This window comes from Staurois parvus, unplaced genomic scaffold (genome assembly GCF_062004578.1).
Source record: "Staurois parvus isolate SC_StPar_1 unplaced genomic scaffold, SC_StPar_1.0 ptg000726l, whole genome shotgun sequence".
Lineage (NCBI taxonomy): Eukaryota > Metazoa > Chordata > Amphibia > Anura > Ranidae > Staurois > Staurois parvus.
Window position 1 is genome coordinate 188,616 of NW_028318522.1, and position 25,029 is coordinate 213,644.

Below are 25,029 nucleotides of genomic sequence, written 5' to 3' on the forward strand. Positions count from 1 at the left end.
GATATTAAGGCTTGGGTTTCAATAGGTGTGTGTAGGTTTAGTATAGATGATTTAGGTTCGTTAAGTTTGTAGTATGAAACATCTGCGTATCTGCGTATATGTGTACGTATTGAGCGAAGTGAATTATAAGGGTTCGTAATCATAAGGATAATATCATCTGCAAAGAGACTAAGTTTGTGTTCACATTGGTGAAGTTTAATTCCCGTGAAGGCTGGGTCGCTTCTAAGATTGGTTGCTAATGGTTCAATAAGTAAGGCAAAAATTATGGGGGACAGAGGGCATCCTTGTCTGGTGCCGTTTGATATGCAGAAAGGCTGTGAGAGTGTACCGTTGGTCAGTACTCTGGTAGTGGGTTTGGAGTAGAGAGAGAGAATTGCTGAAAGCATCCAGTCTGTTATTCCGAATTTTTGTAAAGTAAGGTTCATAAATTGCCAGTGGATTCGATCAAATGCTTTTTCCGCATCTAGTGAAAGGAGGATGGAGGGTTGTTTTTTGGTCTCAAGATGGTGTATTAGGGAGATAATTCGTCTTGTAGCGTCAGGAGCCTGTCTACCAGGTATAAATCCATATAATATAAAAGATGCGGCGCTATATCACAAGTAATGAGAAATAATGCAAATTATCCAAGGTGTCAATATAGTGATCATAGGTGACTACTGTGATCCTGAACAGTAAGCAGAGTAACATGCAGTGCAAACACAGTCTTTGTGGTAATTTCTCTCCTTCAAAGTGCTGATTCCATGCGGTGAACGTGAAAAGGATAAGGCTGTGCACTCACCAGATGCACAGCGTAACTGCGCGTTTAGAGATAAATTATCTCTGAAAGATCCACTGATAGCTCTTTAGGTCAGGTCAAACCAGATATTCCTCCACCCGCTGGATGTTGCTGATAATCCACAGTCTCTCTCAAAGATGGCTCTACAGGTGATATGTGACTCACCAAGGGCCACAAAGAAAGGAGACCAATAGCGTAATACCGTTTAAAAGATTTTATTCTAAGCAGTATACATGGGTGGGGATAAATGAATAAAACAAACACTGACCATGAGGTGGATTAAAAGATGGCCGCCGGGACCTCCATGGTGCCGGCGGCAAAAGGATAATGACGCTGTAGCTCCTACTTGATCTGGATGGATTAATGTGGGTAAATATGGAAGTAATCGTAGGGCAATTATTTTGGCGTAAATTTTTATGTCCGTATTGAGTAAAGAGATTGGTCTGTAATTTTTTATTAACTGGGGGTCTTTGCCCGGTTTAGGGATAGTAGTTATTATGGACTGTAGCATGTCAGAGGGGAATTCCCCATTAGTTGCGGCATGGTTATAGAGTGCAGATAGGTGAGAGGTAAGATTGGGTTCTAGTGACTTGTAAAATTCATTAGTATAGCCGTCATTCCCTGGTGATTTGTTTAAGGGGAGAGTGTTTATGGCTTTCTTAATTTCTGGTGGTGATATCGGTACCGAAAGCGATTCAAGTTGGGAAGGGGTGATGCATGGGAGATTTATGTTCTGTAGGAAGTCGCCAATGGAGAGAGTCGTTGGCTGGATTGTATTTGAGTCATCTTTTATATTGTATAGGTTTTGGTAATATATTGCAAAAGCATTGGCTATATCTTGCGGATTAGTTAATGTGGTGTGAGTGTTAGGGTGTTGGATTGTGGAGATTTTAGCTTTGATTCTCTTTTGTTTGACAATTTTAGCAAGGAGTGAGTTTGCCTTATTTCCTAGAGCATAGAATTTGGTTTTAGTTTTTTGAAGATTAGTATCATAATTTTGGAGTAAAATAGTACGTACCGTATTTGCCGGCGTATAAGACGACCCCCCTACTTTTCCTGCTAAAACTTAGTGTTTGAGCTATACTCGTCGTATAAGACTACCCCTCTTCCAATGCACACCAGTGGCAGGAATAGTGCCCCATCATTGGTATCAGTGGCAGGAATAATGCCCCATCATTGGTATCAGTGGGAGGAATAGTGCCCCATCATTGGTATCAGTGGCAGGAATAGTGCCCCATCATTGGTATCAGTGGCAGGAATAGTGCCCCATCATTGGTATCAGTGGGAGGAATAGTGCCCCATCATTGGTGTCAGTGGGAGGAATAGTGCCCCATCATTGGTATCAGTGGCAGGAATAGTGCCCCATCATTAGTATCAGTGGGGGGAATAGTGCCCCATCATTGGTATCAGTGGGGGGAATAGTGCCCCATCATTGGTGTCAGTGGGAGGAATGGTGTCCCAACATTGGTGTCAGTGGGAGGAATGGTGTCCCATCATTGGTGTCAGTGGGGGGTGGAATAGTGCCCCATCATTGGTGTCAGTGGGGGGGGGGGAATAGTGCCCCATCGTTGATGTCAGTGGGGGGGAGGAATAGTGCCCCATCGTTGGTGTCAGTGGGGGAGAGGAATAGTGCCCCATCGTTGGTGTCAGTGGGAGGAATAGTGCCCCATCGTTGGTGTCAGTGGGAGGAATAGTGCCCCATCGTTGGTGTCAGTGGGAGGAATAGTGCCCCATCATTGGTATCAGTGGGAGGAATAGTGCCCCATCATTGGTATCAGTGGGAGGAATAGTGCTCCATCATTGGTATCAGTGACACCAATGATGGGGCACTATTCCTCCCACTGACACTTGCTGACCCTGTTCTCGTATGGTGCTGCTGCAGCCAGCATATGTGGTTGCAGCAGCACCTCTACACTGACCACTTACCTGCTGGTCCTGCACTCGATTTTCGCGGGGCCGCTCGGCTCCACCCCCTCGCCGGTGATTGGCCGCCTGTGTGCCTTTCCTGAACTACAGTTCTGGCGGCCAATCACTGGTGAGGCCAGTGGCCGAACTGAAGGCGCAGCCGCGCTTCCTGGACCGGATCGTCGTGGGACCGGAACCAGGTAAGAAACAGCCGCTGCCCACCCCTGTACTTAGTGTCCCTTCCATTGGGGGAAGGAGGGGGGCGGCGGCGGCAACGCGCCGCCCCCCTAAAAAGTGTCAGTATGCCGTATACCGGCATATAAGACGACCCCCGACTTTTGAGAAGATTTTCAAGGGGTAAAAAGTCGTCTTATACGCTGGCAAATACGGTAGTTTGTTTCTTTCTAAATTTAGGGTCGCGGATGTGGAAGGGTTCGGGGTCTGTTTGTTTATTGTTTCATGTAAACGGATTGAGGTCAGTAGTTGGGCAATTTGTTGGGATCTCTGTCTATTTATGCGGGATTTCAATTGTATGAGGATACCTCTCATGTAGGCTTTGTATGTCAGCCAAAGTGTAGTGATTGAGATATCCGGGGTAGAGTTCGTTTCGAAAAAGAGTTTGTGGGCGTCTAGGATATGCTTCTGGTTTTCTGGGCTTTTCAGAAGTGAAGAATCCAATCTCCAAATAGGTGGGATTGCAGAGCGTGTGTCGTCTTCCAAGGATATACTGATCGGAGCGTGGTCTGACCAAGTTATGGTTCCGATTTTGGATGATCTCACGTGTTGTATTGTCCACTTGTCAGCGATGAAATTGTCGATTCTCGAATATGAGAGGTGAGGAGGGGAGTAGTAGGTGTAATCTCTCTCGGTGCCATGTTGACATCTCCAGATATCATATAGATCGTGATCGTGTAGGAAATGGTTAAAGTCAAGTTTGGTAGGTTTTTTAGTAGAAGATGAATCTAAGAGCGGATTACCCAGTACATTGAAATCGCCACCAATGATAAGTCTGCCTTGTTTATGGCGCGATATGGTTTTGTAAAGCTTGCGGAAAAAGGACAGTTGTTTGCTGTTTGGGCCATAAACATTCACTAGAGTGTATGTCATATCATTTATTTGACACACTAAGATATGATATCGGCCATGCGGGTCTGCTATGCTCGAAATAGTTCTAAGTGAAATAGAGTCTTTAATAGCGGTGAGAACTCCATTCTTCTTTTTGGTTTCAGTTGCCATAAATGTGTGGGAGAAGTGGTGAAGCTGTAATTTTGGTATTTTTCCCGTGACTAAGTGGGTCTCTTGTATGAAGATGATGTCGGCTTGGGATTTCCTTATTTCTTTGGAGAGCATCGATCTCTTGAAGGGGGAGTTAAGGCCTCGTACATTGAGGGATGTGATGTTAATCATTTAATAGTCCATTCCTGAGGTGTGTAGTTAAATGATTTTTTATTTGATAGAGGTGTAGTCCCATGAGTGTCCATTTGCGAGAGTTAAAATTTATAACACTGCAGTGTAGGTTGGGTGCGATTGGTAAGCTGTATGTAGTTTTCCATGTAAAGTCAGAGTAAATAGCTGTTAGATTGAGGGTAGATAAGTGATGGTGCCACCTTTGAGGGGGAGAAGGGAAACTTAAAACACTAAAAAAGAACTTGCAAAAAATGCAAGGAAATCGAATAGCTTCCATAGCTACTTCAAAACTGGGGGGTGCGAACAATTCTTGACCGCCTAAAGGGGTCAGGTCAAGTGTAAACTTGAAAATCGAGTTTCAACAATTCTAGGCCGATCGCCAGTAGATCGGTATTGAATGAAAGTCTCTGGGGACAAGTTCCCGTAAAATTTTGCCTCGTGTATCTTGTTTACCCTTGTTAGTTAGTTATGACGCCTCCATGTGTTGAACAGGAGGAAGAGCAGTTCCCTGTGCGTCTACGGGTATGATATTCCATGCTTTGAGTAGATCTAGGCCTGCTTCAAGGGATCTGATTGTGAAAAGTCTACCTTGGTGCCGAACTGTTAGCTTTGTAGGGAAACCCCATTGGTAGGCTATGTTATGATTTCTTAGGGCCTTGGTAATGGAAATCATTTTTTTCCTGTTGAGAAGTGTGGCTTTGGAGAGATCCGCATATAATCTAAGATTAGCATGCGTTGGTGGAAGTGGTGGCGGGTTCCTAGCCACCTTCACGATTCTCTCTTTGATATGGTAAAAATGTATACGCGCCAATACGTCTCTTGGAATGGCCGCTGGTAGAAATGCAGGTTTGGGTAGTCTGTGGGCCCGATCGATCGCAAGCTCTAAGTCAGGAATCGATGGGATGAGGGTTTTGATGTATTGTTGTAAATAAGGGAGCAGCGTCTCATTGGTTACTGATTCAGGTATCCCTCTAAATTTAATGTTGTTACGGTGTGATCTGTCCTCTAAGTCGGCTAATTTTAGATTGATTTGTTCGATGTCAGAAGTGTGATCCGTATGAGCGTCAATCAGATCATTATGTGCCTTTATTATATCTCCCATATTTGTTTCAACGTGTTGTATTCTGCGTTCTTGCTGGTTTATAGCGCAAGTAATTTGGTTGAGTGATGTGGAAAAATCTGTGTGCAGGGTCTGCCGTAGCGATGAGAGCATGTTTTTCATGCATATTTCTGTCAGCGGTTGATCTGATGCAGGGAACGCATCTATGTCAGGAAAAGACGCATGAGGTGGTGGAGGCGGAGTATTTAAGGCCTGATATGAGGGGTCAAGGTCATGATCTAGTCGTGGCCGAGATTTGGCTGGGCTGCTGGATGTAGGGGACAGTGGGGGTGATAACTCACCAGGGTCCCCTGGGTACAGTGACTGTCTCAGCCTGGGATCCGTGTGCTGGTCCCTGTAGTCCTCCTCATGGCTGCCTCTGCCTCCCTGCATGCTGCTGTTGTGACTGTTGCGGGCGCCATCTTGGATTCCCGGCCCGACGGCCGGGAAGAAATCAGTGAGTTTCCCCGGCTGCCCCGGGGTTTTCCTCCTGCGGGGCATGGTCACCGAGGTGCGGGTGCCTGTCGGTAAGAGTTGGGAGCCGCTTGTTGTCCCCAGAGCCGGTGTGAGCCGCTTAATGCTGGCGGGTGGACGGAGCTGTCAGCAATGCACATCCATCCGGGTGCCGGCCACGCATGCGCCCCCAGAAATATTTTAAATAATGTTATTTTTGTTACATTGTTATTATTTTGTTATATTTTTAAATTGTATTATTTTTTCATTTGTAATTTATTATTGTTTTAATACAGAGCTGCAGTATATTATATATACTGTACATACATATAAATATATTTATATGTATACTACCAGGGGCGGACTGACAACTCATGGGGCCCCCGGGCAATAGGGGATCATGGGGCCCCTGTATCCTTGCCCAAACTCAAAAAAGCCTATGAAAAAGGTACCAGGGGCATCTCATGGGGCCCCCTACTGACCCGGGGCCCTTGGGCTTGCCCGAGTTTCCAAATGGTCAGTCCTCTCCTGTATACTACTCATACTGTATCAGGAGCGGACTGACTATTCGAGCACTCGGGCAGCGCCGAGGGCCCGGGGTCAGTAGGGGGCCCCATGAAATGCCTCTGGTACCTTTTTTATAGGCTTTTTTGAGTGTGGGCAAGGACACAGGGGCCCCATGATCCCCTATTGCCTGGGGGCCCCATGAGTTGTCAGTCCGCCCCTGTACTGTGTATATATATATTCTTGTTATTTTTTCTTATATTTTTTAATTGTATTATTTTTTCATTTAAATTTTTTATTGTACTAACACAGAACTACAGTATATTATATATATATATATATATATATATATATATATATTTTTTTTTTTTTTTTTGTATATATATATATATATATTTTTTTTTTTTGGTGTGTGTGTGTATATATATATATATATATATATATATATATATATATATATGCTACGTGTTGTTCTTGTTGCATTTCTATTATACAATAATATTTTTCGGCACAGAGCCGGGATGTTTCCCCGAGCCCTTTTATACATACAGACAGAAACATTTACATGAGGCAATTTGCCGTACTTGCGGCAGTCAGACATACTTATCGTTATTCATTTAGATCGTTCTGACATCTTCCCCCGGCGTTAGAGAAAACATTATTTCATCGTTTCAGATGTGCTTACTCCCCACCACAGCCCTGACATAAATAATAATTACATCTCATTACATAATTATTTTGTAATAGCTCTGACATATACCGCGGTGTTTAGAAGGACACATTAAACTGTTTTTATCAGCCTGTTGTATTTAGTGTAACCACAACTGTTCCATGGAATGCACTGACTAGCCGGAGCATGGGAACTGGGCTGTGGGAATCTCCCATGATCCTCCAGTCTTGCATTGCTGTAACAAATGATGTTAGATTGTACAGTCGTGTCTTAGCGATCGTAATGGGAAACAGAGGAGACCCTCTATTCCGAGGCCTGGGGCTCTTCTGCATCGGTACATCAGTACTGGCTTTAGATGGTTCTACATTATCCTATCACTTTTGATGACCCTTGCTGAGAAGCAGTTAGAGAATGTGTTCCGACAGAGATGACCATTGTGGTGCCATAGGAAATTTGCTCAAGCCTACCTTACAACTGGATTGGAGAAGGTTTGAGTGTCTGTAGGTCTTACCCAACCATGGTAAACATTGACTACCTGGACTTTCTTGGCAGGATAGTTGATCAGCAGGCCAGCTGGAATTATATACTCCATGAGAAACCTGCATTGGGATGTCTGCTAAGCACTCCCCTCTCCACAGGCACAAGTTTGGACCACAGATAGACGGTTCTTCTAATTCTTTTCTTTTGAAGTTTTTTTATGACCCTTGCTGAGAAGCAATTAGAGAATGTGTTCCGACAGAGATAACCATTGTGGTGCCATAGAACTTTGCTCAAGCCTACCTTACACAACTGGATTGGAGAAGGTTTGAGTGTCTGTAGGTCTTACCCAACCATTGTAAACATTGACTACCTGGACTTTCTTGGAACGATAGTTTATTCACAGGCCAGCTGGAATGATATACTCCATGAGAGGCCTGCATTGGGATGTCTGCTAAGCACTCCCCTCTCCACAGGCACAAGTTTGAACCACAGATAGACGCTTCAAATAATTCTTTTCTATTGAAGTTTTTTGATGACCCTTACTGAGAAGCAGTTAGAGAATGTTTTCCAACAGAGAACCATTGTGGTGCCATAGAACATTTGACCAAGCCTACCTTACAACTGGATTGGAGAAGGTTTGAGTGTCTGTAGGTCTTACCCAACCATGGTAAACATTGACTACCTGGACTTTCTTGGGAGGAAAGTTGATCAGCAGGCCAGCTGGAATAATGGTTTTAGAAGGGTTTCTGTTTTCCTGTCACTTTTGATGACCCTCGCAGAGAAGCTGTTGAAAAAAACATAGTTACACAAGGTGTTCTGAAAGTCAGAGACGACCATTGTGGTGCCATAGAACATTTGCTCAAGCTTACCTTTCACAACTGGATTGGAGAAGGTTTGCGTGTCTGTAGGTCTAACCCAACCATGGTAAACATTGACTACCTAGACTTTCTTGGAAGGATAGTTGATCAGCAGGCCAGCTGGAATTATATACTTCATGAGAGGCCTGCATTGGGATGTCTGCTAAGCACTCCCCTCTCCATGGGCACAAGTTTGGACCACAAATAGACGGTTCTTCTAATTCTTTTCTATTGAAGTTTTTTTAAAGTACTTATGACATACTCCAAGCGGCACAGCCCATCGCTTGTAGAAAAAATATAGTAATGAGAGTAACAATACAACCTAACATTGGCTCAAGTTCTAGTCCACAGCACATAGGTTACAAAATGGAGAACATCACTTTATTTTTGGGTCTACAGCAGGGGCGGACTAACAACTCATAAGGCCCGGGCAATAGGGGATCATGGGGCCTCTGTGTCCTCGCCCACACTCAAACCACACCCAAAAAAGCCTATGAAAGGTACCAGAGGCATCTCATGGGGCCCCCTACTGACCCTGGGCCCTCAGGCAGTGCCTGAGTTTCTGAATGGTCAGTCCGTCCCTGGTCTACAGTACATGAGGAAGTAGAGCTAAGTCGTAGAACCATTTACACATTTCCTCAGGTGCTAACTCCAGTCCATCCAGTTCAACCAATAGAAGGGAAAGTGTAGAAGGTCTAAAAATTTTCTTTCAGTGATGGTTTGAGCCACAATTCCCATGATTCTGTCACTTTAGATGACCATTACTGGCTGTTTACTGACAGTCAGAAATGACCCATCATGTCATGAACATTTGCTCAAGTCTACCTTTAAGTTTGGGTTGGAGAAGGTTTGGGTGGCTGTAGGCCTTACCCAACTATGGTAAATATTGACCACCTGGGCTTTCTTGAGGGTTATACACTCACTTTATTAGGTACACCTTGCTAGTGCTAAGAAAATATCCCCCACACCATGACACCACCACCACCAGCCTGAACCGTTGACACAAGGCAGGATGGATCCACCACACCATGACACCACCACCACCAGCCTGAACCGTTGACACAAGGCAGGATGGATCCACCACACCATGACACCACCACCACCACCAGCCTGAACCGTTGACACAAGGCAGGATGGATCCATGCTTTCATGTTGTATATGACAAATTATGACCCTACTGTTGCCTTTCTATCACCTTGAACCAGTCTGCCCGTTCTCCTCTGACATCAACAAGGCATCTTCGTCTACACAACTGCACTGGATATTTTCTCTTTTTTCGAACCATTCTCTGTAAACCCTAGAGATGGTTATGTGTGAAAATCCCAGTAGATCTGCAGTTTTTGAAATACTCAGACCAGCCCGCCTGGCACCAACAACCATGCCACATTCAAAGTCACTTAAATTCCTTTTCTTACCCATTCTGAGGCTTGGTTTGAACTTCAGCAAGTCGTCTTCAACACATCTAGATGCCTCAATGCATTGAGTTGCTGCCATGTGATTGGCCAATAAGCAATTTGTGTTACCAAGCAATCGAACAGGTGTACCTAATATCATGGCTGGTGAGTGTAGTTAATCAACTGGCCAGTATCAGTTATAAAGTAGCTGTTACTTCAAGCAACACAGCCCATACAGGTCACTTGTAAAGAAAAAACACAACAATCGTGAGAGTAACAGTACAATCCTAACATATTGGCTTCAGTGGTAGTCCAAAGCACATAGGTTAGAAAAGGGAGAGCATTTTATTTTTGGGTCTACCTAAGCAAGTAGAGTTAAGGTAAGGAACTTATTTCAAGTTTCCTCAGCTGCAAACTCTCAATATCAAAATTCTGAATCTGTTTTCATCCCCAATGTGCATACGTGTCTTGATATAAAGGCAGGTTAGAGTTCACCAGATGTTTCCAAAAAGAGATGGATGGTGGCATTGTTTTTTTCCAGCTCATGGTAACGTCCTTCCTGACGTAAAACAGTAGAAGGCCTAAAAATGTTCTTTCGGTGATGGAAGGAGCCATGTCTCCCATCCTTCTGTTACTTTAGATGACCTTTGTTGAACAGCTGTTGAAATAAACCTACTTAGAGAAGGTTTACTGACAGTCAAAGATGATCCATATGATGCCACAGAACATTTCCTCAAGCCTACCTTTAAGTCTGGAACAGGGAAGGTTTGAATGTCTGTAGGCCTTACCCAAGCATGGTAAATATTGACTACCTGGGCTTATTTGGGGGAATAGTTAATCAATCAGCCAGTATCTTTTTATACCCGTTGAGGAAGCTGCATCAACATTTGCTAAGCACTCTCCTCTCCATAGGCCCATGACGTTTGGACCACAGATACACAGTTCTGATGGTACGTGCCAGTCTTGTGATCCAGACACTCATGCCAGCTGGTATAATCAGGTTCTGCATTCCCTGTGACCTACATGCAGACTAAGCTGCAATTGAGCAGTACAGATGGTTGAGCAGCCAAACTTGCCTGGTCTTGGACAATAAAGGAGCAGTAGCAGACCAATGGGATCTTCTCTCTGATGGAAACCATGGAGGAAGCTGCCAGATAAGGGAGGGGTCTCATCTCTAAATGTTTCCTTTGTGCGTGGAATTTTTATCTTGAGCTATTGAACTCTGTTAATTATTATTATTATTATTATACAGTATTTATATAGCACCAAAGGGTATGCTCAGCGCTGTACATTACAAAGGGGGACAGAACATGAGACAAGACAGTAGCAATACAATACACGAGGGGTTTGAGGGCCCTGCTCTTTCGAGCTTACAATCTAGGAGGGAAGGGAGGGTAGCACAGGAGGAGATGGCTGTGGGGGATGGAATGGTGGGTGGAATGAAGGAGGTTGGATGTGAGGTGAGGTCGGGTGTTAGGAGAGGTTGGGGTAAGCTTCCCTGAAGAGGAGGGTTTTCACGGTGCGCCTGAAGGTGAGGAGGGTAGGTGACATTCTGATGGATTGGGGTAGGGAGTTCCAGAGGATGGGGGAAGTCCTGGAGAAGTCCTGCAATCGGGCGTGGGAGGAGGAGACCAGGGAGCTAGAGAGTAGGAGGTCCTGTGAGGAGCGAAGGGCACGGGTAGGGTAGTATCTGGGTATCAGGTCAGTTATGTAGTTCGGGGCGGTATTTTGAATGGCTTTGTAGGTCAGGGTTAGCAGCTTGAACTTGATGCGTTGGGCAATCGGGAGCCAATGAAGGGATTGGCAGAGGGGGGAGGCAGATGTGGAGCGCTTGGTGAGGTGGATGAGTCTGGCCGCTGAGTTTAGGATCGACTGGAGTGGGGATAGCGATCGTTTGGGTAGGCCAGTGAGAAGGGAATTGCAATAGTCCAGGCGTGAGATGATGAGGGAGGGTACGAGTTGTTTGGTGGTGTCTGGGGTGAGGAATGTGAGGAATACTAGGGATATGGGGAGCTGTTAATGATCTTTTAATACAAAAGAAGAAAGGAAAGGGGAAAAAAAAATATATAGGGTGAGGGTTAATTTCTGGAGTCTGGTTAACTATAAGTGTAACGGAACCGGACCCCGACTGCACTAGGGTATTTCCGTTCCCGCTCCCCTGTCCGAACACAGATCCACCCTTAAAATCACTCAGAAAATAGACTGCTTTATTTTAACACAGACACAAGATATAAACGTTCAAGGGAACAACCCCCCCTCCCTGCATATGGACACAGGGTGGGGCAAACCAAATCTAGCAACCAGAGACACATCAGCAGACCCCCCCCCCCACCAAGCCAATACACAAACACATACATGCCATAATAGTTTGCTCCCAAGCAAGACACACAATAGAACAATGGGATGCACCACATGGCAGTAAACAATGAACAACCCCCCACCCCACCTATACATGTCTGCACAATATCAGGACATTCCACCTGTTACCCCTAACAGGCACAGGGTGACTTACACATAATAGGGATATGGGGAGCTGAGATGGGTTTCCCCACCTCTCCAAAGGGGGCTGTGTTCCATGGGCCCCCCACTCAAAGTCACTGCCATCACAATAAGCATAGCATTAGGATGTGTTTTAAGAGTTAGAAAGGTTAGGTGCCGGATTCTGGTTGTGTTAAGGACTAAGACCCCAATGGAGCAATAATTTGCTTTTAATATGTCATTTGACTTTTTGCTGTTGTGTACACCACCGTGCGTACAGAACGGGAAAAAAAAAATGTCTCCTGGAATCACTGTGATAGTAGATGCAGATTATACACAGTGCAGCTGACAGCAGCCTCAGGAGGGAAGCAGATGGGAAGCACTAAAGCTTCTTTCTTTTCCCCCTGGTCAGAATGGGCGGCTTTTCAATATATGGCCAATGACTCTCCTGGTATGACCGAGAGATTTTCACTGCTAATATCCGCTCTCGCAGTGTTTTCATTTCTCCCAGTAAATAGATTGAGCAGCGCGGCTTGTCTGCTGCCCCACAGGTGTCTGGGTAATAGGATGTCTTGGCGGGGCTTATGTCATCTCTCTGATTAATCTCTCCGCCATGATTTATGTTATCGTCCAAAACATCTGGAGCCGGATAACAAGGCCAGCTGGGGAGGGTGAAGAGGATGTCTTTCCCTGCCTGTGGCTGAACCATGCTCAGCGTAGGAACATCGAACCGTCTACTTTACTTGAACTAAATTGGCGTTACCGCCGTCTGCATAACTAACAATGATTTTAGAATGATCTTCCGGGACGCTTTGCTGTCAAAGACGATTAAAAAATGCAAGATACCAATGTGCAAAGTAAAGGAAAAAGCATAGCGGTGCCCCCAGCCCCTTTTAATAGAGAAACACTTAAGTCATTTAGACCAAAAATAATTCGTCCAAAATTGGAATGATGCTGAAAGGAACAATCCTGCATATGGAGAGGCCCTGGAGATATCTGCTAGAGAAGAATGAAGTGTGTTGGCATTGTCACCCCCAGTCCTTCCCATTGCCCTTCCTCTAAAGGACATCCAGCTCTTTTGCAACATCCCCTTTTCACACCCTCTAGGGGACTACATGCTTTTTCTCTCTGCCTGTTAGGGATCCGGGTATGACCAGAAATGTGTGGACTGACACAGGGAAGTAGCAGGCTTCAGGAACACAGGCGTAGTCAGGCTGGAGAGCTGGAATGGTCAGGCAGGCCGTAAGGTACTGTCAGTGTCTCTAGCAGCCCACAGCACGGATTTCCTCAGGGCGCGGGGTCTAAGTCCCAGCCTGCTATTCACCAGGGCCCCTGATGGTGGGGATGGACTTGGTGCAGACTGGAACCAGGTCGCGACCCCTGAGTGCGTCCGGCTGTGGTAGAGAGTACTGGCAGGGGAGTGCAGGAACGGAGTCTGATGGGAAGAGGCAGGCAGACTTACTAAAGGTGATCCGTGCGGGATAGATGGATCGTCGGGTGAAGTAAGCGTAGTCAGACAGGCCGGGTTGGTATCGTGCGGGCAGCGTGGTACAGGAGGAGCAAGCAGAGAATGGTCGGGGTCACAAGCCAGGTTCAGCAGGTAGCGGGCAGCGCGGTACCAAGGATCAGGCAGAAGGATGGTCAGGCAAGCCAGGGGTTCAACAGGAGACGGTCAGCAGAGGTCAGGATCAAAGCAGGGTCAGCAACGAGGCAGGAACACAGGCTACCAGGTACAGGGGCTCATGGGAAACATACACCAAGGCCCTGATCATAGGCCTGGTCATTCCTTAAATACACTTCCTGCAATCAGCTTCAGGTGTTGGCTGACTGCAGGAGTGAGCTTCTGGCTGCTGAGAGCACCCGCTGGTCAGCCCTGGTACTGCAGCCCACACGGCAGGTGAGTCCCACCACCAGTGCTGAGTCCATTCCTGACACTGCCCTGTCTCCAATGACCGGAGGCTTTTGTTCCTTTACATTCCAAGGACCACACAGACTCTGTTACTTCTAATTCTTAAGCCCTCAGGCTCTGTTGTTCTGCCCTTTCGAAGACCTCAAGTTCTGTTACCCCAGCCTATAAAAACCACAGGTACCTCCCCTTCCCCCAGGACCACAAGATTTTTCTTCCCTGCCCCTAAGGACCATAAACTCTGTTCCTTCCCATCCCAAAGACCATGCAGCCTCTGTTCCTTCCCATTCTGAAGCCCTCAGGCTCTGTTGTTCTGCCCCTTTGAAGACCTCAGGTTCTGTTGCCCCAGCCTATAAAAACTACAGGTACCTCACCTCCCCCAAGGACCACAGGATTTTTCTTCCCTGCTCTAAGGACCATGAACTCTGTTCCTTCCCATCTCAAAGACCGTGCAGCCTCTGTTCCTTCCCATTCTAAAGCCCTTAGGCTCTGTTGTTCTGCCCTTTTGAAGACCTCAAGTTCTGTTACCCCAGCCTATAAAAACCACAGGTACCTCCCCTTCCCCCAAGGACCACAGGATTTTTCTTCCCTGCCCCTAAGGACTATGAACTCTGTTCCTTCCCATCCCAAAGACCGTGCAGCCTCTGTTCCTTTCCATTCTGAAGCCCTTCGGCTCTGTTGTTCTGCCCCTTTTGAAGACCTCAAGTTCTGTTACCCCAGCCTATAAAAACCACAGGTACCTCCCCTCCCCCAAGGACCACAGGATTTTTCTTCCCTGCCCCTAAGGACCATGAACTCTGTTCCTTCCCATCCCAAAGACCATGCAGCCTCTGTTCCTTCCCATTCTGAAGCCCTCAGGCTCTTTTGTCCTGCTCTCTGAAGATCTCTAGTTCTGTTCCCCCAGCCCCTAAGGACTATAGGCTCTATTTTCCAACCCCTCATGATCACCAGGATCACATGCTCAGATAACAATCTCCCCCGCATCCTCCAGGGACCACAGACATTGCTGAGGACTACAGGCTTTGTTATTTCCCATCCCAAGGACTACTGACTCTGTTCCTTCCCAACCCAAGGACTACAGGCTCTGTTACATCCCAAGGCTGTGTTATCCTGTCCTCTGAAGACCTGCAGCTCTGTTGCTTGACCCCCTAAAGATCTGTTTCCCTACCCCAAGTATCACAGGCTCTGTTGCCCTCCCCCTCCCTTAAAGACCACAGGCTTTGCTTCCCTGCCCCTAAGGACTACAGGCTCCTTTCCTTCTCATCCCAAGGACTACATGCTTTGCTCCTTCCCATTCCAAAGACTACAGGCTCTGTTCTTTCCCATCTCAAATAGTACAAGCTCTGTTCCTTCCCATCCCAAGGACTACAGGCTCCGTTCCTTCCCATCCTAAGGACTACAAACTCTCTTCCCTCCCATCCCCAGGACTACAGGCTCTGTTTCTTTCCAATTACTGCAAGCTCCGTTACTTCCCATCCCAAATATTACAGGCTCTGTTACTTCCCATCCCAAGGACTACAGGCTCCTTTCCCTCCCGCATCAAGACCATCAGGCTTTGTTGTCCTTCCCTCCTAAGGAGAAGGACAACAGAGGAGACCACAGGCTTTGTTTCCCCACCCCCCTGTATTACAGAATGCATTGCTCCCCTTCCCCTAAGTATTACAGGCTTTGTTTCTCATAGGGACTACAGGTTTTGTTCTTTCCCATTCCAAAGCCCTTAGGTTCTGTTGTCCTGTCCTACAAAGACCTTCAGCTCTGTGGCTCGACCCCCTAAGGACCACAGACTCTGTTTCCCTACCCCCCAGGACTACAGGCTTTTTTCTTTCTCATCCCAAGGACTACAGGCTTTGTTCCTTCCCATCCCATGGACTACAGGCTGTGTCCCTTTCCATCCCATTGACTAGATGCTGTGTTCCTTCCCATCCCAAGGACTAAAGGCTCTGTTCCCATCTCAAAGCCCTTAGGTTCTGTTGCCCTGTCCTCCAAAGACCATCAGCTCTGCTGCTCGACACCATAAGGACCACAAGCTCAGTTTCCCTACCCCCTAGTATCACAGGTTCAGTTGCCCACCCTCAAGGGCCACAGGCTTTGCTTCCCTGCCCCTAAGGACTACGGTCATTTTTTTTCTTCCCTTCTCATGGACTACAGACTATGTTCCTCCCCATCCCAATGACTACAGGCTCTGTTCCTTCCCATCCCAATGACTACAGGCTCTGTTCCTTCCCATCCCATGGAATACAAGCTCTGTTCCTTCCCATCCCATGGAATACAGGCTCTGTTCTTTCCCATCCCAAGGCCCTTAGGTTCTCTTGTACTGTCCTCCGAAGACCTTCAGCTCTGTGGCTCGACTCAAGGAACACAGGCTCTGTTTCCCTACCTCCCAGTATCACAGGCTCAGTTGCCCTCCCCCTCCTTTAAGGAACACATGCTTTGCTTCCCTGCCCCTAAGGACTACAAGCTTTGTTCTTTCCCATCCCAAGGTCTACAGGCTTCTTTCTTTCCCATCCCAAGGACTACAGGCTTTGTTACTCCCTGCTCCTGAGGACTAGTCCCTGTTCCTTCCCAATCAAAGGACTATATTCTTTGTTCCCTCCCAACTCATAGCCCTCAAGAAAATAGGCCACGTGCAGTTGATGATAGGAGGTCTTCTCCCTGCCTTCTGAAGATTCCAGTTCTGTGGTCCAACCCAATAAGGATCACTGGCCCTGCTTCCCTACACCCCCCCCCCCCCCCAGTATCACAAGCTCAGTTACCCCACCCCCAAGGACCACAGGCTTTATCTTCCCTGTGGTATGGGTTTTTTTCCTTCCCATCCCAAGAACTACATGGTCTGTTGCCCGGCTTCCATTGACCATAACCTGTATTGTCCTGCTCCCCCAAGGGAACAAACTCACACCATTGTAGGTACTCAGTTCAGCCTGAGCCCAGCAGTGGATATGGGAATGTCTTTATATAAGCAGTTTTAAACACTTAATATAATATAATTTTATGGAGGAATCTCTTAAATGATTAATAATAATGAATTTCAGTAGTGAAAGACTAATTACGCATTTCTGATGATTTTTTGTTTTCTGTTCTACAGCATACTATTATCTTTACCAGTAAAATGGACTTTCTTTTCTAAGTATCTCCATGTTGTTTTATCTTCTTTAGATGCCGGCGGAGTCTCTAAAGATGCCATTTCTTCAGACCTGCCTGGCAGGCTTCACATCAACGCCGTGTACCACGTTAACGCGGAGCGCCTACAACACGCGCTGGCCTTCGACACGAGATTCATGAGCGAATTCATGGAGCATAGGAAGTTCACAGGTCAGGAGGTCCTCTGTCATCAAAAGGGCAGGGATACTGGTGACATCAAGGTCCCCCAACAGTGTCCCTCCTTATATCATTGTCCCCAACTGCATCCTCCTTACATCAGTGTCCCCATCATAGTCCCCCTTACATCAGAGTCCATACAAAGTCCCCATTACATCAAGGTCCCCAACGGTGTCCCTCCTTATATCATTGTCCCCAACCGCATCTCCCTTACATCGGTGTCCACATCATAGTCCCCCCTACATCAGCGTCCATACAAAGTTCCCTTATATCACAGTATCCATCAAAGTCCTCATTACATCAAGGTCCCAAACAGTGTCCCTCCTTATATCTTTGTCCCCAACCGCATCCCCCTTACATCGGTGTCTCCATCATAGTCCCCCCTACATCAGAGTCCATACAAAGTCCCCATTACATCAAGGTCCCCAAAAGTGTCCCTCCTTATATCATTGTCCCCAACCGCATCCCCTTATATCAGTGTCCCCATCATAGTCCCCCTTACATCAGAGTCCATACAAAGTTCCCTTATATCACAGTATCCATTAAAGTCCCCATTACATCAAGGTCCCCAACAGTGTCCCTCCTTATATCATTGTCCCCATCATAGTCCCTCCTACATCAGAGTCCATACAAAGTCCCCTTATGTCACAGTATCCATCAAAGTCCCCATTACATCAGGTCCCCAACAGTGTCCCTCCTTATATCATTGTCCCCAACCGCATCCCCTTACATCAGTGTCCCCATCATAGTCCCCCCTACATCAGAGTCCATACAAAGTCCCCATTACATCAAGGTCCCCAACAGTGTCCCTCCTTATGGATGGCTTCCTGTCACGCCATCCATTGTATACAATTATATTGTTAGCTGGGACTGGTCAAGGCAGTCACATGATACAGACGGAGCCAATCACAGCCCATCTGTATCATGTAATCAGCTTTGCCCAATCACAGCTAATCACAACAAAAGACTGAATGAATCAAAAAAGTCCTTTTAACATATATTTTTACGTATATTTGTAAATGCATTCCAAAAATGTAAAAATACAGATCTACATTTTTTGGAATGCATTTACAAATATATGTAAAAATATGTTAAAAGGACTTTTTTATATGTTAAAAAACATCTGAACAATGTATTTTTAAAAAATATATATTTTTAGAAATACATATTTTTTTAAATATATTCTTCAGATTTGTTTTAAATTTGTTTTATATATATATATATATATATATATATGTATAAAATGCATTTTTTATATATTCCAAAATACATGAAAAAATATTTTTAAAATATATTTTTTTTAAAATATATTCTTCAGATTTGTTGTAACATATAAAAAAAATAATTTTAACATATTTTTACATATATTTGTCAATGCATTCCAAAAATGTAGATTTGTATTTGTAAAGACATACAGTATAATTGAAATGTATTTTTAAAAATATTTTTCCTACATTTTGTAATAAAAACGCATTTCAACATACAGTGTGTATATAACATATAAATATATTTTGAAATATATTGAATTGGCCAAAATTGTAGCATTTCAAATATATTTTTCTTCCATGTGGGTTGTAACAATAATGTTTGATGTTTTATTGTAATACAGTTGCGGTGCTGACCCAATCAGAAAAGGTGTATGGTCTCTGAATAGTATAAAGGTCCAATCATAGGTCAGGTGTAATTGCTAGTTGCCAGTTTTGTGTCCGCCGCACTCCCTTGGCTTTTCTTAGTGGTGTCACAGTAAGTGGTGTCACCATCAGTTTGTACATTCATCCTGCGTCACCTTATTTCCTCTTCATCTTCACAGATGTCATAGTGAACCCCTGGGAAAGGGACAGCAGCGGAAGGCAAACCCGCGTTCTCAATTATACCATTCCCATTAATAATCCACTGGGACCAAAAACCGCCCCTGCAGTGGAGACTCAGGTATGTCGACTGTCAGACCTTTAAACCGAATAGAGGAATCATCCAAGCCTGAACGGGATTTGTTCAAAGCCCCGGCCCCATTTTCACACTGATATTATACTTGCCAATGTGAACACCTTAATGGCCATTAAAGGCAAAGCAACAGGTTCATTCTGCAGCTCTCCTTAAGGTCTAGTCTACACTTGCGTTTGTGGTGTTTCAGGTGTGTTGGCAGGTTGCTAGGAAATGTTTAGTGGCCAAGGAACAAGGTTGAAATTCAGTCTTCGACCCAGACTCTACTGGCCTTCTAAAATGCAGGCAGGCACGGTTGACCTGAGAGCAAATTTTGTGAAATTTTGGGTTATCTCCAGTTCCAAATTAAAAACCAAAAAACATATCACAAACCTATAAAAGTTAAAAATGTTTTTTTTGGCTAACGCCTTCTTTTTTCAATCCCCAGACTCTCTACAATCTAAAGGGCTCGGTGTTTGTCCTAGACACCCAAGTCATAACCCAGGGCATCCCGTACTGGGATTATTTTTACACTGCACATGGGTCTTTGTGTGTTAGCAGGTTGCTAATAAATGTTTTCTGACCAAGGAACAAGGTTGAAATTCAGTCTTCCACCCAGACTCTACTGGCCTTCTAAATTATAGGCAGGCATGGTTGACCTGAGAGCAAATTTTGTAAAATGTTGGGTTATCTCCAGTTCCAAAAAAAACCCCAAAAAACTTATCACAAACCTATAGGAGTTAAAAACTTTTTTTTTGGGTAACACCATCTCTTTTCAATCTCCAGACTCTCTACAATCTAAAGGGCTCGGTGTTTGTCCTAGACACCCAAGTCATAAAGCAGGGCATCCCGTACTGGGATTATTTTTACACTGTACATGGGGTCTTTGTGTGTTGGCAGGTTGCTAGAAAATTTTTTCTGACCAAGGAACAAGGTTGAAATTCAGTTTTCGACCCAGACTCTACTGGCCTTCTAAAATGCAGGCAGGCACGGTTGACCCGAGAGCAAATTTTGTGAAATTTTGGGTTATCTCCAGTTCCAAATTAAAAACCAAAAAACTTATCACAAACCTATAAAAGTTAAAAACGTTTTTTTTGGCTAACACCATCTCTTTTCAATCTCCAGGCTCTCTACAATCTAAAGGGCTCAGTGTTTGTCCTAGACACCCAAGTCATAACCCAGGTCATCCCGTACCAGGATTATTTTTACAATGCCCACTGGGTCTTTGTGTGTTAGCAGGTTGCTAATGTTTTCTGACCAAGGAACAAGGTTGAAATTCAGTCTTCCACCCAGACTCTACTGGCCTTCTAAAATGCAGGCAGGCACGGTTGACCTGAGAGCAAATTTTGTAAAATGTTGGGTTATCTCCTGTTCCAAAAAAAAACCCCAAAAACTTATCACAAACCTATAGGAGTTAAAATCTTTTTTTTTTGGCTAACACCATCTCTTTTCAATCTCCAGACTCTCTACAATCTAAAGGGCTCGGTGTTTGTCCTAGACACCCAAGTCATAAAGCAGGGCATCCCGTACTGGGATTATTTGTACACTACACACGGGGTCTTTGTGTGTTGGCATGTTGCTAGGAAATTTTTTTCTGACCAAGGAACAAGGTTGAAATTCAGTCTTTGACCCAGACTCTACTGGCCTTCTAAAATGCAGGCAGGCACGGTTGACCTGAGAGCAAATTTTGTAAAATGTTGGGTTATCTCCAGTTCCAAAAAACCCCCCAAAAAACTTATCACGAACCTATAGGAGTTAAAAATTTTTTTTTGGCTAACACCATCTCTTTTCAATCTCCAGACTCTCTACAATCTAAAGGGCTCGGTGTTTGTCCTAGACACCCAAGTCATAACCCAGGGCATCCCGTACCAGGATTATTTTTACACTGCACATCGGTACTGCATCTCCGGCGTGGCCAAGAATAAAGCTCGTCTCAGGTACCCACTCATGAGTCACTTCCGCCTACAGATTTCGCCAACACTCCTGATGGCTAGAAGAGAGCCCACTGTGCGGCACACCAGCCCTATGTTTAATCATCATAGATCCCCCTCAGCTGCTGTCCTCCGCAGCGACTGACAGCTCATTAAAGGCTCCCCCTCCCCCACTGTGAGCTATCACGATTGTGACAGACTGATGTCTTTTATTCTGCCGCCTACATATCATATTCATCATCCCTAGCAGCTAAAATGTATTTCATTACAAATGCCGACTAATGCTCCTCCACCTGCCAAAAATAGTCGTTTTGCACAGTGATAAAATGTTTCAAATGATAATTCTTCTCATTATTTAGCTATAAGTTCTACTTCTCTCTCACATAGTTACTTGTTATTGGTTAAAGCCAGACTCCTGGTGGATATAAAAGACACAAACAAATGCAGCTCATTAATATATCCTCACATGTACAAGTACCTGACTTTGACTTGATATTAGCCTCTTGCTGTCCCTGTACAGAAGAGCTCAGAGGGAGAAGCAACGCAAGGAGCCAATCAGTTGCTTCAGTGCTAACAATGAACATGTTGATAGGTGGAGAGAGCAGGGTGACAGGGAGAGGATATCATCAGGAGTAGGAACAGAGACAGGAAATAATGTAGAGATGTCCCCACATGGGGTCCTCCAAAGAACCCTGCAGTTGAATCAGTCCAGTGATCTTCACTTGTTCTTGTAATACCACTTTTGAGTGGATTGACTTTGTAAAAACTTTTCTTGTTTCCACATTCAGTCTAGTTTGGTGTGCACAATATTCACTGCTTTCTGTTCATTGCCTTAGGGTGTCCTCAGAGATATGTTACCGAAAACAGCCTTGGAGCCTGGTACGGACGATCATCGAGAAGAACTCCTGGAGTGGGATGGAGGAGCACTTTTCTCTTCTAGGTAGGTCACTTGCCCGTCTGTAGAGAAGTTTTAGGAAGTTTGGCATCTGAAGTTATTTTCCAAATTGTCAAAAGGCTGTTGGTGATTTTAAGTAGAAACTTGTGGGTTAAAAAACATCCCTTATCTCCCGGTGACTCCGGCAGTGAGCTGTCACAAGATCATTCTCATTGATGCCTTTTTGAAGGCAAGCGCTGGAGTAAAGGGAACTTGTGGTGATCCAGCCACCTGAGAGCTTGTAGCAACCTAGTCAGTCAATGAACTGGTACAGTGGAAACTCATGGTGACCCAATCAGTTGGTGAACTTGTACATTGGAAACTTGAGGTGACCCAACCAGTCAGTGAACTGGTACAGTGGAAACTCATGGTGACCCAGCCAGTTGGTGAACTGGTACATTAAAATACGAGGTGATCCAACCAGTCAGTGAACTGGTACAATGGGAACTCATAGTGACCCAGTCAGTTGGTGAACTGGTACATCGGAAAGACATGGTGACCCAACTAATCAGTGAACTGGCACAGTGGGAATTCATGGTGACCCAGTCAGTTGGTGAACTGGTAAATCGGAAAGACACGTGACCCAACTAATCAGTGAACTTGCACAGTGGGAACTCATGGTGACCCAGTCAGTTGGTGAACTGGTAAATCGGAAAGACACGTGACCCAACTAATCAGTGAACTTGCACAGTGGGAACTCATGGTGACCCAGTCAGTTGGTGAACTGGTAAATCGGAAAGACACGTGACCCAACTAATCAGTGAACTGGCACAGTGGGAACTCATGGTGACCCAGCCAGTTGGTGAACTGGTAAATCGGAAAGACACGTGACCCAACTAATCAGTGAACTGGCACAGTGGGAACTCATGGTGATCCAGTCAGATGGTGAATTGGTACATTGGAAAGATGAGGCGACCCAACCAGTCAGTGAACTAGTACAGTGGGAACTCATGTGACCCAGTCAGTTGGTGAACTGGTTCATTGGAAAGATGAGGTGACCCAAACAGTCAGTGAACTGGCACAGTGGGAACTCATGGTGATCCAGTCAGTTGGTGAACTTGTACATTGGAAACTCGAGGTGACCCAACCAGTCAGTGAACTGGTACAGTGGAAACTCATGGTGACCCAGTCAGTTGGTGAACTGGTACATCGGAAAGACATGGTGACCCAACTAATCAGTGAACTGGCAGAGTGGGAACTCATGGTGACCCAGTCAGATGGTGAATTGGTACATTGGAAAGATGAGGCGACCCAACCAGTCAGTGAACTAGTACAGTGGGAACTCATGTGACCCAGTCAGTTGGTGAACTGGTTCATTGGAAAGATGAGGTGACCCAACCAGTCAGTGAACTGGCACAGTGGGAACTCATGGTGACCCAGTCAGATGGTGAATTAGTACATTGGAAAGATGAGGTGACCCAACCAGTCAGTGAACTAGTACAGTGGGAACTCATGTGACCCAGTCAGTTGGTGAACTGGTTCATTGGAAAGATGAGGTGACCCAACCAGTCAGTGAACTGGCACAGTGGGAACTCATGGTGACCCAGTCAGTTGGTGAACTGGTACTCTGGAAAGACGAGGCGACCCAACAGGTCAGTGAACTGGTACAGTGGGAACTCATGGTGACCCAATCAGTTGGTGAACTTGTACATTGGAAACACGAGGTGACTCAACTAGTCAGTGAACTGGTACAATGGGAACTCATGGTGACCCAGTCAGTTGGTGAACTGGTACATTGGAAACACAAGGCGACCCAACCAGTCAGTGAACTGGTACAATGGGAACTCATGGTGACCCAGTCAGTTGGTGAACTGGTACATTGGAAAGGCGAGGTGACCCAACCAGTCAGTGAATTGATACAGTGGGAACTCATGGTGACCCAGTCAGCCAGTAAACAGGTACATTAGAGAAATAGGGTGACAAGTCAATGAGCTGATGAATCTCCAAAAGTGAGATCCCCCCATCATGAAAAAAAATGTCTACACCTGGAATAGTGGAGTTCGGAAAGTACACACAAGTGCATCAGAATTCCTGACCACGAAAATGGGACTCTGACTAAACCGTTTTTGAACAGAGTAGGTAAAGTAAAGATAGAAGCCCCGGTGGCAAAGTTTGCCTTCACTTTCTGTGTGGTCACTGAAGAAGCAATTTCCCCAGGGGACTGAGACAATAAAAGCCTGACAGAGGTTCCAAGCAGTAGTTGCTCCCCCAAAACTAAAAGATAAAGTTTGGCTGGATTGAAGCATAATATTGACCACGGCTCACCAAAACTTGCTGGTTTAAAGCTGAACTCTGGTCACAAAAACATTCATTTCAGTACATTCCCTAATAGCTGCAAAGGATTAAAGAGGCACAGATCAATGTAGCTCGCCATGTAATAAAATATAGTTTCTTAATTTAATACATCATTTATACAGCATTGTAAGTACTTGAATTTGACTTGGTATTGGCCTCTTGCTGTCCCTGTACAGCAGAGCTCAGACTGGGAGAGGGAGAAAAAGCATAAGGAGCCAATGAAGTGTGCTGCATTAAAATGAGCATTCTGATAGGAGGAAAGAGCAGAACAACATCAATCTACTGCTTCTCCTTTCACTGTCCAGTCACAGGTTGGGGGCTCGTCCGGGATGAGGTAGTCTCTGAGAAAGTGGATTGAAAATGTATGTTTACTTCTTATTTTGTCTAAGGGCAACTTTGGATTTGAGAGTCAGAGAGTCAATGTCCAGTCATATGCTGGGGGAGGGACAAAACCTGTAAGTGTTGCCAAATCGCAACAGAGGAGAAACAGTTCTCCTGCCCTGCCAGACAAGGACGTGCCGTTTGGCAGAGCTGTTTATATCTCAAGACTGTTACATTGGAAACTCGAGGTGACCCAACCAGTCAGTGAACTGGTACAGTGGAAACTCATGGTGACCCAGTCAGTTGGTGAACTTGTACATTGGAAACTCGAGGTGACCCAACAGGTCAGTGAAATGGTACAATGGGAACTCATAGTGACCCAGTC

The 25,029-nt window shown here is 45.3% G+C and overlaps 1 protein-coding gene across 2 annotated transcripts in view; it reads left to right on the top strand.

Moving 5' to 3' along the window:
- The window catches only part of GRAMD1A (GRAM domain containing 1A), a 133,802-nt gene that overhangs the window by 86,138 nt on the left and 22,635 nt on the right, over positions 1–25,029 (top strand). For both annotated transcript variants that reach the window (XM_089653890.1, XM_089653891.1), the window contains exons 11-14: positions 17,082–17,237; positions 19,054–19,172; positions 20,964–21,100; positions 21,931–22,034. In XM_089653890.1, coding sequence (XP_089510016.1) covers positions 17,082–17,237; positions 19,054–19,172; positions 20,964–21,100; positions 21,931–22,034 — 516 coding nt within the window. The remainder of the gene's footprint in view (positions 1–17,081; positions 17,238–19,053; positions 19,173–20,963; positions 21,101–21,930; positions 22,035–25,029) is intronic.